General features: G+C 34.9%; 1 protein-coding gene across 9 annotated transcripts in view; it reads left to right on the forward strand.

Annotated features, from left to right (window-relative positions):
• LOC105231143 (protein bunched, class 2/F/G isoform) overlaps positions 1-15552 on the forward strand; it is a 255003-nt gene that overhangs the window by 57331 nt on the left and 182120 nt on the right. For 8 of the 9 annotated variants that reach the window (XM_049459883.1, XM_049459891.1, XM_019992050.3 and 5 more), the window contains one exon: positions 12249-13112. The exons of the other annotated variant lie outside the window; for it this stretch is intronic. In XM_049459883.1, the coding sequence (XP_049315840.1) occupies positions 12249-13112 (864 nt within the window). The remainder of the gene's footprint in view (positions 1-12248; positions 13113-15552) is intronic. 9 annotated transcript variants of the gene reach the window in all.

Consider the following 15552-nt stretch of genomic DNA (forward strand, 5'->3'; position numbering starts at 1 on the left):
AACTGAGTTCTGAGTTGTTTACATTCGCGTTGTTGATGTTGATGTTGATTCTAATGAACAGCAAAGTGTGCAAAATGCGCATATTTCTATTTTTCCCCTTTGCCGCCTTCACTTTTTGCCAATTATTTTGATTTTGCAAATTTTCGCATATGAGGAAATTTACATGTGAATGTGTGCCCATATGTATGTATATATGTATGTGTGTATATTGCGTTTACGCTCAGCGCATAACCAGCTTTGCCTCACCTTCCGCCTTATTTTCGCAACCACAAATGCAATGCATATGGCTGTATGCACATATGTATGTACTTAGATATGCATATGTATATACATATGTACATATAAGTATATATTTATGTGTGCAATTGACTGCATTTGCCGCCGTTATCTTCTCGTTAATACTTATAAGTTTCTAATTTGTTTAGAACGCAATTTAACGCTTTTTCAAACCAGCCGATTCGTTTTTCTTTAATTTTTGCCAATTTGTTTTTGCCAGACATAAAGTAAACATTGAATAGTTTCATATTGCAATGGTTATTGTTGTTGTTGTATTGCCGATAGGTGCTCATTACACGTGCTTGCCGTGATTTACATATGGATGTATGTATGTATATAGTATAAGCATTCATGCAGGCATACATACATGCATACTTATGTACGGGCATATCTTTCAGTAAAAGTTAACTTTTTCCAATATGACGATCCTAGCTCAACTGTTTCGTGTTAGATATTGGAGGAAGGGAATACAGGCAGGGCTATGCAAAGTACTTGTATGGTTATATGCATTTTAGTTTAGTATATCTTTTTTTTATTTGTCTTTTTCCAATTTTTTTTTCCTTTTAATTTTTTGTTTTACTTTCTCCGTATTTTTTATTATATTTTAATTTTCAAAGATATGTTTTTTTTTATTTTAAAATATTTTTTTTTTTTAATTAAAAAAAAGATGTTTTTTTCATTTTTTTAATATTTTTTTCTTTTAATTTTTTTTTAATATTTTTTTCTTTTTTTATATTTCTTTATAACATTTTTTTCTTAATTTTTTATTTAGTTTTTTAATTTTTTCTTTAATTTCTTTTAACATATTTTTGATAATAATTTTTTATATTTCAGTTTGTTATAAATATTTTAAAAATGTCTTTTTTCTATTTTTTTCTTTTTATTTTTTTTTTTAATTTTTTTAACTTTTTTAATTATTACATTTTTTTATTATTTATTTAATTATTTTTTTTTAATTAAATTTTTGTAATTATTATTATTTTTAAATTTTTAATTAATTTTTTCTTTAATTTCTTTAAATTTTTTTTTGTTTTTTTTAATTTTTTTTTTTAATTTTGTTATAATTATATACATAAATATTTTATAAATGTTTTTTCTAATTTTTTTTATTTTTTTTAATATTTTTTTTAACTTTTTTAATTATTAATTTTTTTTATTATTTTTTTTAATTATTATTTTTTTAATTATTTTTTTTTTGTAATTATTATTTTTTAATAATTTTTTCTTTAATTTCTATAAATCTTTTTTTTTTTAATGCTTTTTTTTCATTTTGCTATAATTATATACATAAATATTTTAAAAATGTCTTTTTTCTATTTTTTTCTATTTTTTTTTTCTATTTTTTGATTTTAATATTTTTTTAATTATTTTTTTTTTGTAATTATTATAATTTTTTAATAATTTTTTCTTTAATTTCTTTAAATCTTCTTTTTTAGTTTTTTTTAATTTTTTTTCAATTTTTGTAATTTATTCATGTTTTTTAATTTCTTTTACATTTTTTATTTAATAATGATTTTTTTTTATAATAATAATGCAAACAATTAAACACTCGTATGACATAAAAGAGTTCGTCTTTAAACTGTCGCTGTAGTCATTAACATTCGCTGCGACATTCTTCATTCTGTTGACAACACGCTAATGTTAAAAATTACCACTGCCACTGCAATGACTGCCAAACTGTTAGCCCCGACACATGCTTCGTATACAAAGCTTTAAAAACTGTTGTAGGGTGTTTACTGTGCGTATATTGCAGCGAATCGCAATCCAAAACGGTTGACTTAGCGCATACACAAACCATATGCAAAGTTTCGAACATTTACGTTCCAATTAACAGATAGCATTCCTGCTAACAGAGTGTTAATCGCAACATAATCAGAGAATGTTGGAAATATTTTAAATATAAAATGCCTTCTGTATTCATTAACATTATCTGTTCTCTGTTTATTAACATTATAACATTATTTGTTCTCTGTTTATTAACATTCTATGTCGAAATTGATGTACAAGCAGAAAATGTTACAGAATTCCTTACAAATTTAGCATAATTTGTAAACGAACTGTTAACAACTAACATTCTGTGTTTAATTGCAATTTTAGTCAATAATGATTGTAATTTTATTATATAATGTAATTATATATTTTAAATTTATATAATATAATATAATATAAATATGTAAATTTTAATATAATATATTATAATTATATATTTGAATATGATACAATATAAGTTTTATATTTGCCAAAGTCTAAATTAATTTATTTCTTCTTAATTTTCAGGTAAGCAACTGTTAAGTGAAATCAGTATTTTCGTATTTAGCAAAAGTATGTAAGTGAACAAAGTTTATTTCTTAACTTAACTTCTTTGAAAGTTAAGCATATGACATTAAATTTATTTGTTGTTGCTTAGCAAACCTTTTCCAGACAAAAAGCCAGCAAAAATTTGCTTATAACTAAAAACATTGCTGTTTACTTAAATAAAAACAGCAAAAAAATACAAAGTCGTGCGTACAGTATCTATAGCTATTATTGTGAAGGATATAAAAAAAAATATAAAAAAAAAATAATAAAAAAAAAATATAAAAAAAATAAAAAAAAATTTAATGGTAATAAATATACTAAAATTAGATTAAAATATTATAAGTACGGTGTCTTTCACAATAATATGCACAGATACTGTACATGCAAAAATGCTTTATTAACACTAATCAATCGTGCGCCTAACCCCAAGCCTTCTGTATATGTCCGGTGCTAAGAAAAATTAATTTATTCAAAATCCTGCTTAAAATAAAAAAAAAAACATTTTCGCCTGTAAATAACCAAACTTTTTGCTAATTCTGCCTATCTAATTGTTATTAAAATTGCTCATAAAAGCTACACATTCGCGAAATTTCTTTTACTATATAAATGTCTATAATCCTCTTGTATGTTTTTCCTGTGTGTGTTAACTGCGGTGCTTTGCTATTTTATGTTTAGTATTAAGGAAAAAATGGCTAATTTATGCAAAGCGAATGTTGCAAAGAAAGCAAAAACGCAATAAAATGTGTAGAAGAATCACCAGCGTCGGCGCTGACAACTGCAGGTTGCACAATGTGGCGGGCTAAATCGGGCGCCAGCCACTCCAACCGAGATTCGCTGCGCGCACCAAGTGTTGGAAAGTGCACATAAATAGCGCGCGAAACAGACCTGCATGTGTGTGTGTGTGCGTGTGTGGCTGTCGGTGGCAGCAAACTCCGGTAGCAGCTGCTGAGGCACCGGCTCCATTCACCCAATTTTCGAAATATCACAACAAAAGGCGAAAACGCGCAACTCCATTTCCTCAAGTGAAAACAAAGTGCAGCCAATGCATGTCAGCGCGCGCATGTGTGTGTGTGTGTGCAGTTGGAAAAATAAAAATTTATAGCGCAAACAAAGCAAATGAGTGTGTTGTTGTTGTATGTGTGCTCGCTTAACAAAGGCAAGCACATCAAAACGATTTATTGTTATTGTTGCATCGTGGCGGAAAATAGTTGGCCCCAAAAAAGACAGATCACAACAAACAGCGGCGCGATAACCGCGCGCCAAACAAAAGTAGCGACGCGAGGCACGAGACGTACGTGTGCCACTTCGAAAAAGTCCTCCAATGCTTTTGTGCCACCAAAGCAACAACAACAATGGTGCATGCGCAAACGTTGGTAAGTGATCGACAGACAGCTGCAGCCGCGTGCAATATTGTTGGCAAATTAATGAGAAAGCGACGATCAACACAATGCAACAACAACAAGTAGCAGCAACAGCAACAACAACAAGTTGAAGTAGCAACAACAAAAAATGCACATATACATATGTATGTATGCATGCATGTGTGCAGCAGCAGCATACGGCAGCCACAGCAACACTTGCAACAGCAAAAGCAGCACTTGCAGCAGCAGCAACAGGCGTAAAGCAGTAAAATTGCAAGTTTACAGTGTGTGCGAAAATATTCGCTACAGCTCTGTCGGAATAAATTTTAAAATTTATCTGCCTTTCTCCTTCCTAAAAGCGCTTTTAAGTGGCAATGTGTTATTAGAATTTCATGAAGACTTGATTTTGATCGACCAGTTTGTACGGCAGCTATATGCTATAGTAGTCCGATCTGAACAATTTGTTCAGAGATTGTAGCGCTATTTTCGAAAGTAATTGGCACCAAATTTGGTGAAGATATCTTGTAAAATAAAAAAGTTTTTCATATAACAACTCGATTTGGATCGATCAGTTTGTATGGCAGCTATACGCTATTGTGGTCCGAAATCAACAATTTCTTCGGATATTGTACCGCTACCTTAGACGACAATACATGCCAAATTTCATAAGAATATCTCGTCAAATAAAAAAGATTTCCATATAAAAACATGATTTCAAATGCACAGTTTGTATGGCAGCTATATGCTATAGTGGGCCGATATCGGTGGTTCCGACAAGGGAACAGCTTTTTGAAGAGAAAATTATATGTGTGAAATTTCAGATCAATAACTCAAAAATTGAGGGACAAGTTCACGTACACCACAATTTTAGGTTATGAAAAATTCATATAAAGAAAAATGCAAACGATTCCCCCCGAGGCTTCTGCTCTCTTTTGAAAATCAAAAGTTAAAGTCACAAGAGAGTTATTCCGCTGGATCCCAATCAAGAGAGTTGGTGAATATCTCATAAGAGTGATATACCTTCGTGACACTCCAACTGGGTACCATTTTGCCAGCTTATATAACTGCTTGTGATGCCTCGGTTTATATGTTGAACACACTGTAGCTGTAAAGTGTACATCGAACTGTCAGCCAAATGACACTCGTCGTTTGCCACAACTGTAAATAATGACGCCTTAAAATGTAATGTGAGTTTTCCTCGAAAATTGCACTGCAAAATTGCTTGAATCACCACACCAAACGAGGCTGTTGCATACTCGCACTTGCCACAGAAAAATTGTTGATGTTATTAAAAGACGCAAAACGGCAAAGGAAAGCCAGCGAAAGGCATGTTTTCGTGATTTGAGTGCCAAGCCATTAGCAAAGCAGCCATTCTCAAGTGACCAATTATCACAAAGCAAGGAAAAGTGCTGGAAAAAAACTTTTTATTGACAAAATGATAAAATTGCCGGGCTTATGAGTGCTCACCAAAATACGTAATGAGTGTGCTATATATGAAATTTCTTTCAAAAAAGTAGGGATATTTGAAATTTAGCGCGGGATATTTGATTTAATTTGATTTTGCATAATATTCGTACGAGAGCTTGACCAAACTCGCTGTAAAATTTAAAAATATAATATTTTTAGCATGTATGAGTGAATAGGAACAAGAAGAAGTACTGTTGTCGTTTTGAGCTTCACTGCTGGTCCGTTGATCTGTGAGCTATGAAAGCGCTGTTCTGTTGCTAGCACTGGTGTAGTCGTAAGGTACTTCTACTCGAGGCAAGGTCCCTTTAGTAAGAGGTCAAGTCAACTCTTCCCTCTCAGCAAAATTAAACCTTCTCTTCTTGTAGTTCTAACAGGTCCGTTCGGGGTTCACTAAATAATATTAACAAGTTTGTTGTTTGCTAGTTCTAGAACTTGCATGAAAGTTGTCATCCTTCAGTTTACTGCTAGCTGGTTGATCAGTGAACTGTGTAAACGCTGGTCAGCCAGCCCGTGGCAATATCCTTATAGTAAAAGATCCAGTGAATTCTTCTCTCCGAAACATTAAACCTTCTCTGGTCAACTGGAGTACGTACTATCAGGTCACTTTTCATTCGAGGTTCAATGAACTGTGCCAGGGCTGATCAGCCAGCCCGTAGCAAGATCGTTATAGTAAGAGGTCTAGTGTAAACTTTCTCTACGCATTGTTAACCTTTCCCTAGTCAACTGTAGCAGATATTTAACAGATTACTGCCTATTCAGGGATCACTCGATAAGACTAAAAATTTCATCGGCCATTGGATATGGTTGCCTGGAAGAAAACGAGGTGGAATCATCTCCACACTTTTTTTGAATGTGCCGCTCACGTGAGTTAAGGGGTAAAATACATTAGATCTCATTTTGTCCTTATTTATTTTCTTTAGATAAACTGCTGAATTAGCGGAAATGGAAAAAAATGTCGGAACAGATTTTTATGTTAGGTTTAAGCCGCTTTATCGAGACTTTATATTCCATACAAGAGTTTTTCTGACTTCACAAAGAATTGTGAATCGCCATAGGACCTAATTTAACTCAAACTAATGTGACTTAGTACTAGCAGACTATTAATTTGTAGTCTCATTCTGAGCCGTAGAGGTCTACTAAATATAAATCATTCAGAATTTAGTTTGAAAAATACTGTATTGATGTAGTTGTTGTTGTAGTGGCAGAATTCTGCCGAGTTGGCAGTCCTCGACCGGATAATTATCAGGGTCCGTTCCGGTTACGTAGATCCGATATTCGTCGAAACGGAGCACTACATTGATCGCTATTTACTGTAGGCTACCTACAAATCTGCCAGAAGGACAAACATCAACACACACTGAGCATATTTATCAAACTTAAAATACTTAAATATAAAATTATGTAACTAATTTGTATCGACAACCCTTTCGGTCACATTGAATCCGTGTCTCTTTTCAATTTATTCACTGCCTCTATGCGCCCATTTCCTTTTTGTGTTTTACCAGCTCTTTAGCTGCGCGTAAACAAAAGCCAACAACAACTGGCCACCCGGATGCTTTGACCCACTGCGCCAAAATAGGCAAGACTGCATTGTGCCTGCTATGCGCTTAATTTCAAATTCTAGTTTTCAACTTCAAGTCCTTACCACGCCGCTTTTGTGCGACCGCACACAATCATGTGAGTGGGGATTTATTTGTGACAACTATGCTTTCGTTTTGAGCTTGCCACATTCGTTTGTTTTCCAGTTGTTGCACATTGCAGTGGAAATCAACAAATATACAGTTGGCTTGTTGTTGTAATCATACTTTGTTAGCTGCCAGCGTTGCTGCAGAGCCAGCGAAGCGTCACTGGTAAACATGTAGCAAGTGATTATGTACACATATACACATGTAGGCACACACATATGTAGATGAACGCACACATTGCGGCAAAATGCGCTCTATATGGCAGGCACACGTTCCCGGAAGCGAAATTTTCAAAACAATGCATTTGAAATCGAAACGAATTGGCAACTAGCAGAAAAATCTAGCCAACTCTCCAAACAGTGCCAGCAGGTTGAGCCAATCAACCAACGCCAGCAAGCTGGTAGCTGGCAACGCCGCCGCCAGTGTTCGTGCGATGCCGCCAAATTTCCTTTCCTTTCGTGTTGTGTTTATTTTATTTTTTATATTTTTTTTTACTTTTTTTTAATTATTTTTTTTTTTATATTTTTTTTATTATTTTTTTTTTATTATTTTTTTATTTTATTTTCATTTTTTTTTTTTTTCATTTTTTTCATTTTGTTATTTTTTCCCCAACTTTATTTCGTCGACGCGCGCCAAAATCGAAAAGTTGCGCAAACATACATACATATAAATAATGAAAGGAAATGAGTAACATAACAATACATACATACAAATACACATACAATGCGTTTGGCGCATTTTCATGCAACTGCCTGCACTTCAGCGCTTTTTTCTCTCTTGCTTTGGGAAAATTTCGTCTCTGCGGAGCCAGCAGCAAACTCACTGCACGCATGCGAGATTTATAGATATTTTCAATTGGCATAATTGGAGCAGAACGCGCATAATAATATACATACGTTGCGTAATTGCTGCGAAATGCCTGCAAGCAGTAGCAGCGCATACACATCCATCGACACCCACACACATCAACACATAGCAAATACAAAAAAGCATCCGTTTTTTTTACAATTCACCACAAAAGCTGCTTTTGTTATTGTTGCTGCTGGATTTGATTGCTGATGCGCGATATGAAAACGCCAATAAACTTTATTAGCTTGGTTGACCACACACGCGCGTATTTGTGCGCCAATACACAACACACACACACACATAAATAAATGCATACTTACAAAAAAAAATATAAAAAAATCCTAGAAATATATACCCTCAAATGGATTATCAAATTGTGGGTTAGCGATGCCACTCAGCGCTGCTTATTTGCTACATATCGACAGCGTGCTGCGCTCAACGCTGCGTATGAGTGACATTAATTGACAGCCAAACTTGCCTATTTGAATTTGCGTGGAATTGCAATGGATACCAAATATATAAACAAAATGTGTTGTAAAATCACAATTATGCAGCGTCAAATATTCACAAATAGTCAGCGTAAAATTTATTATTATTATTTTTGTTGACTAATTGCTATGAACTGGCAAGTATGTTTGTATTTGATGACAGTTGCCAATGTGGCATATTGCATTGGTTAATTGGCTTTATATCAAAGCTACTGATAGCTACCGGAAAACATAATTTGCTTTAGAAATCTATGGGCAGCTGATTTTTTATACACTTAACATACGATCAAATTTGAACCGGACTGCCAAAAAGCCAATTTTCACGTCTATTAAGGGGTATAATAGTCTAAAATTATGAATTTCAGCTAATTTTTAAGGTCTCGTAAAAAAGGCAGTTCATATTCTTGCTTTGCATTTTTTAATTAATTATTTGTTAACCACAAGAATACGGGGAAAAAATACAAAAATTAAAAATTTTTAGCTGATAAAGTCTTTGTCTCAAAAATTGGCACGTAACCATACACACGAATCTGAAATGAAAAAAATATTAATCTGGAATAATGTCACAATGTCTAGAAATATAGAAAAATTATGAATTTTTTCATGAAATGACGATTGTCTGAAAGAAAAAAGAAGAAATTTTCTAACAGTTTTTTTGACTAATTTGATTTAAAAAAAAATTTGTGAAAAATTATGTCTGTCGTTAAGGAAAGTTCCAGACATAGCCAAATCCTTAAAGAAGACTCTCTTCAAATTTCAAGTAAATCGTTGCAATAGAACCTGAGCAATCATGGGTATCTTTTTGAAAAAGAAGAACGCGCTTGAAGTTTCAGTGCCGGCCTAACCAGTTTGGATGCCAAGTCAACAAAGTACCTATGCCTCCGGAATTAATTTGAATTTTAAAACATCCGCTGATGGATATGTTCTTGAATAGTTAAACTGAACTGTAATTAAACTTGAAAATATTGGGTTGTCAAAAAAGTCTTGCGGTATTTTCACTAGTTGGCGCTGAAAGCGCGTAGTTCTAGTTTTATTCGTCGCTTCGGGTCATGCTATGCCCTTTGGAAAGCTCATTTCACGCACTAACACGTGTCTGATTGATTGTCGTTTCTTTTAAGTCGTTCGTGAGTTATAGCGTCGCAAACATGGAGCAATATAAAAAGAAAATACGGCACAAATATTTTACAGTACTACTACGATAAAGGCAAAAATGCATCTCAAGCCGCCAATAAAATTTGTGCAGTTTATGGACCCGATACAGTTTTCATTTCCACCGCACAACGATGGTTTCAACGTTTTCGTTCTGGTGTAGAGGTCGAAGATGCGCCACGCTCCGGAAGGCCTGTCGTCGAAAATTGCGATAAAATCGCTGAATTGGTCGAAAGAGACCGGCATAGTAGCAGCCGTAGCATCGGTCAAGAGCTGGGCATGAGTCATCAAAAATTCATTTCAATTTCAATAAAAAAAACAATAAAAATACCGCAAGACTTTTTTGAATATTTGAAACTAGAATACCCCCTCAATACAAATCCTTAGTAATACCTTCAAAATTAGCTTTTAAACCAATACAAGTAGCTAACGCTTTATTAAAATTTTTTTTACACTTCAAGAATAAGCCTTGACTTCAAAAGCCTTCAGCGAATATTGATTTTTTTCATATGAGTTTAGCATTGACACGTTTCATACCCAAAATATTAACCAAAATGTGCTGAGTCGATCGACAGGATAAGTTGAGAATCTCTATCTCTAGATTCCAACAAGATGATTTCAAGCACTGTTTCTTTGACAGTTGCGATGTTACTGTCATTAAAAGTGATGGATGGACGTCTCACATTCTCAGCAAGTTGATGACTTCACAACCAACACTGAATGCTTTGTGCCACTCAAATACTGGTGTTTGTGATAAAATATACTTTCCAAGAGACTTCTGCTATATTTTCTAGCGATTCCGAAGTTGAAAAACCCTTTAAAAAAAAATTCGAACAAACTCGTAGTCCCATTTTTTATGGTAAAACTCGTTTGACAAACTTCGCGTCACAAACAAACAACTACCAAACAGTCAATAATTGGAATATCGAGTTCAAATACGAAATAACGAACAAACTAACGAAAAGGTAACCAAAAAAAAACAAATAACAAAAAGTTTGTACCAATCTAGGTACACATTTCTATCGATTCAGTTTGCGTACATAGCTTACAGTCCGGGTCATATTTGATCAGATGGTAAAAAGACCAGAAAATGTGTAAAAATTAAAAAAGTTATTTTCTCTCAATTGAAAAACTACATAAAAAACTTTATTAAAAGATTGCGCATTATTTTTTTGATAACAGTTTTTATTACATTTTATTTCTAATCCTTTATTATATGAATTAATTTTCAGTTTATATTTTACTAAAAAAAAAAATTGCTATATGTACGAAGGTTGTCTTGTTATTCTAATAAAAAATTAAATATTTTATTATATTTTTTTATTGTTACAAACATACACTAATAATGGAGATATGCCGAAATTTTTGGAAAAAAATATTTTAAACTCGACCATTGCGGCGCCTTTTCCGGTTACTCCTCGAAAAAAAAGATGAGCCTGCGTTGGCAGGATAACTTCTTACAGGATCCTTAACTTAGAACTTGCACAAAGAAAAAAACTGAAAATTTCGCGAAATTTTTGTGTCTCAAATAGTTGTAATCGAAAAGAAACAATCCTTCGTCGAAGTCTTGAATTACCTTGCCAACCAGTCTCGAGGAACCTTGCCAACCGACTTCAAAACTACAGTTTCCAGAAGAACGCGTTTAAAAACGGCGCCCTTAGACTAGCTAGCCTCCAGCGCACAAGTTCTCAAAGTTGTATCTCCGAACCTATTACTCAGATCAACTTGTAGGGCAATATTCTAGAGGTGTTGTAGAATTTAGTAAGTCAATAAAAAAATTAAATTTTTTGAAAACCGTAAACACATGTAAGCTCTTAACTTCATCGATGTGCTGTTGCTGAGTTAATCTAGGCGAATCTCGAAATATAAACGGCAACCTGCGTAATACTAGATCTACTACTATGTGTACACTCAAAATAGATAACATCATTTTATCGATATATTGGCATATTTTAATGATATATGGACCTCTATTTCCAACTAACTTTAACAGCATAAATCTGATTTTAAAATTACTTAGCTAACCACTACTATTCGAAAGTATATTTGCAAGTTTTTTCTAAGCTACAGTGACTTACAACGTTTCTTTCTAACAAAGAGTACTTAAATACTAAATACTTAAGTGAAATTGTGCTAACGTATAGTTAACGAATGCTAGCAAGCATTTCGAATATTTATAATATCAAACTGTTTATCCAACGAGCCTGTCTAAGTATGACTAAGGCAGTAACTCGCTCACTTTCCTACGTAAGTAAACACTTTCACTATATTAAGCAACTGCAATTGGAAAAAAACCATCAAATTTCTTATAATTTAGTATTACTATATTTATTTAGAAATTTTTTCAGTATAACATACTTACATTTCGGAATTTCTTATATTTTTTTATAAAATATTAGTAATACATCCCTTCCATATCGACCATCCACAAACCACAAAACACAGACCTTGTTTTCCTTACAAAGCTTCCACTTGATACCCTCCTTTATTCCTCAATATATGCACTTCGTATATTTTATTTGAGTTATCTGATTGGTAATATTTTTCTTCTATTCTTTTACTTTTCGTTTTTGAACAAAAATATATGAAATACCAAAAACCGAAATACTTGAATTTTTCGAACCAAAACTTTGCACCACACGCAACAACAACAAAACGTCGCCTTACATAAGCAGTATATCGAGTCTCTCGCAGGCCATGTACCATGGCAGTAATCGTAAGCGTGCCTTCAGCACACCGCACATAACACCCGCCATCTCCACATTGCTCAATATGTCGAACAATGAACGAGGTGTGTTTCTGCTCAATAACAGTAACGGCAGTAATTTTAATATCAACTACAATAACAACAACATACCAGCCGAACGGCTTGTGTACTATATGAAAACGGCATCACCACACGATTTGGAGAATAGCAGAGTGTCTGGCCCATGGATACCAGGTCGCTCCGACACCAATATCTATACGAATCTGGCGCTTGGTCACAATCGCTATAAATTCTTGCCAAATACACAAAATTACGACGCCGCCGAAGATGAGGATGCAGACGAAGATGAAGCCATCGATCAATTCTCACCAACTATTTACCCAACAAGTCGTGCCATTCCTATACCGAGCGGTAATAAACATAGTCCACAGCATTTGTCAAGCGGCCAACAAACTCCACAACTGCCAACATCACCTACACATGTAGCGCACAGCGCCAGCCCGACCACCAGCGCATATCCATACTCTCCCTTCTACGGCAGCTCACCCGATTCGCAAACCACTCTTGGTGGCGGTGGTGGTGGTGTTGCTGGCGGCGGCGGCGCACAAACGCCCATTAGAATGGCTTACAGCTACGATCATGCGTTAGGTGCGAACTTCAAACGCGTGCCCACCTTGACACACCAAAGCTCACAACAACAACAACCACAACAGCAACAGATCGTTGGACGTATGGTGCCGCGTGCCTTATCCCTCGATGCGACGGGCCGGAATGCGGCGGCGGCGTCAGCGGCCGTGATGTTCGCCACCTCGCCGACCACATCATTGAACAGGTCAGTCGGACTGCCAATTGTTTGACTGCATCGTGCGACTTGTGTCTGTGCCAGTTCAATAAAACTCTCAATATCAATCTATCAATCAAACGAAATGAACAAAATTCTTACAAGTGCTTAGCACTGCCAATACATATATGGTATATTTGTTCTTTCGTTCGATTTGTTCACTTCCTTTAATAGCATTGATGTTGTTATTGTTGTTTATTACAGAGATGACCTCATCTTGTATGCATTACAAAATCTGAATGCACTTTTATTGTTGAATTGGCTTCTAATCACTCACTAGTCTAAATATGCACACACACAAGACCACCATTTCGATCACATGGCATCACCATCAGCTCATGCATCAGTACAACAATGCCGTGTAGTTTCATCCATGCCACCTTGTGCCGGTTTGTGGGGCAGTCATCGTACTTATTCTCTTATGATTTGCAACTTTATGTACAGTTTTCGAGTTTCGAAACTTCATGCATTCGCTTGTTTCTCATATTCCTCACCGGTATCAGCCATTCAAGTATCAGCTGACAACATTCTTTAACATTCCTCCTCTCTCTGCATGTTCCATTACCTTCTATGCACAACTTTGGTGGATATTCTCTGTTTTAGTGTTATTAGCATAAATCCGCCCAAAGTTCAATGAAAATTTTGTTTGTAAATAATCCTAGTTCCATTTTTTCAGCATGATTTTTTACCACTATTCGTGAAATATTTAGGCTTAAGTTATACGATATATTAGAATAAAACTTATAAATTCCTATATAATCAAGTATCGGGTAATTATTAATATTTTTTGTATCATTACGGTCCTTTATTTGTACCAAAATAATTACTAATAATAGCTCTCGACTCTTCAAGCGTTGGAGAGTAGTCAATCGAAAAAGCTGTACCAGTTTTTCGAATAAAGTGATTGATCTTGCATTTCAACCCTGCGCTAAACTGTTCTCTGAGGTGTGCGCAATTGTATTTTGCCACATTCTTTGAAAGAGAAATCCCTTTTTCGCTGCAGAAAACATATTTTTAACCTCTTAGATTCGAACCTTGCGATTTCTATAACACTTTTTTATTTCACTCTTAAGAGCAATCTGTCATATGAGATCATTCCAATAGTAAAACTAACCTAAGTCTGAAAGAAAGCATGGTAACTCTATTAAGAAAATGGGAGACCCAATTAAGATTAGCGTGACGAGTTGAGTCGATTTAGTCATATCCATTTGTCTGTTGAATACGCCATCTAGTCCCTCAGTTTTTGAGTATCTATCTCAAATTTGGAACACTTCTTTGCTCCCCAAGAAGCTGCTCATTCACTATAACACAAAGCTTCCATACAACCTGACCGATTAAACTCAAGTCTTTATATGGAAAATATTTTTATTTAACGAGGTATCTTCGCAGTGTCAAAAAAAGCTTCAAACATGTAAACTAACCTATCATAATTAAGATGACGATCTTTTAATACCCTTTTCCTTCTTCTTTATTAGCGTAGACACCACTTACGCGGTTATAGCCGAGCGACAGCGCCCCAATCGTTCTTCCTTTTCGCTGCTTGGCGACAATTGGAGATTCCATTTTTCCTTTCTCTTGAAAACTCGTAGCGTCGACTCATCAGACCCACCGTCCATGCCTCAGCTCCTCAGTAGGACGGAAATGACTGACTTGTAGAATTTGGTCTTTGACTTGTAGAATTTGGTCTTTGTTCGTTGAGAGAAAGCTTTACTTTTCAATTGTCTACTCAGTCCAAAGTAGGAGCTGTTAGTATGAGGAAAATCTGCAAGGATTTCAAGACTGATATTGTTATTGGTGTTGATGCCTTGGAACCAGGTGGACGAAATTATTTATGACTTGAAAGTTATGACTGCCAGTAGTGACGTGCGAGCCAAATCGCTGGTGCGACGATGTTTGATGACAGAAGATATTCCGTCTTGCCCTCGTTTACTACGAGCCCATTTACATACTTCACTTCCTTATCCAGTGTGGAGAAAACAGAACGCCACTGCTGTTGAGGCCTGTGATATCAATATCAGTTGTACACTCTTAGAGAAGATTATACCTTCTCTATGCAGTTGTGCAGTCGCGAGTTATTTTTCTCAGAAGTAGATTGAGGAGTCGCACGATTGCCAATCGCCTTGTCTGAAACTTCGTTTAGTATCGAACGACTCGGAGAGGTGCTTCCCGATTCTGATGGAACTTTTAGTATTGCTCAACGTCAATTTATACAGCTGTACTCGTTTTGCGAGGGTTAATTAGACATAGCGGCATGAAGGCAACTCCTTTTCGTGCTGTCAAAAGTAGCTTAGAAATCGACGAAGGGGTGGTGGAGGTGGGTTAATATCCTCATATGCTATAAAAAAAGCGTCAGTGAACGGTATTCCATCTTCGTTATAGCCGAAGTTAACGTTTTATTTCTTGTTTTTTTTTATGAATCCTATTAGTAATT

The sequence above is a fragment of the Bactrocera dorsalis genome, chromosome 1 (assembly GCF_023373825.1).
Source record: "Bactrocera dorsalis isolate Fly_Bdor chromosome 1, ASM2337382v1, whole genome shotgun sequence".
Taxonomy (NCBI): Eukaryota; Metazoa; Arthropoda; class Insecta; order Diptera; family Tephritidae; genus Bactrocera; species Bactrocera dorsalis.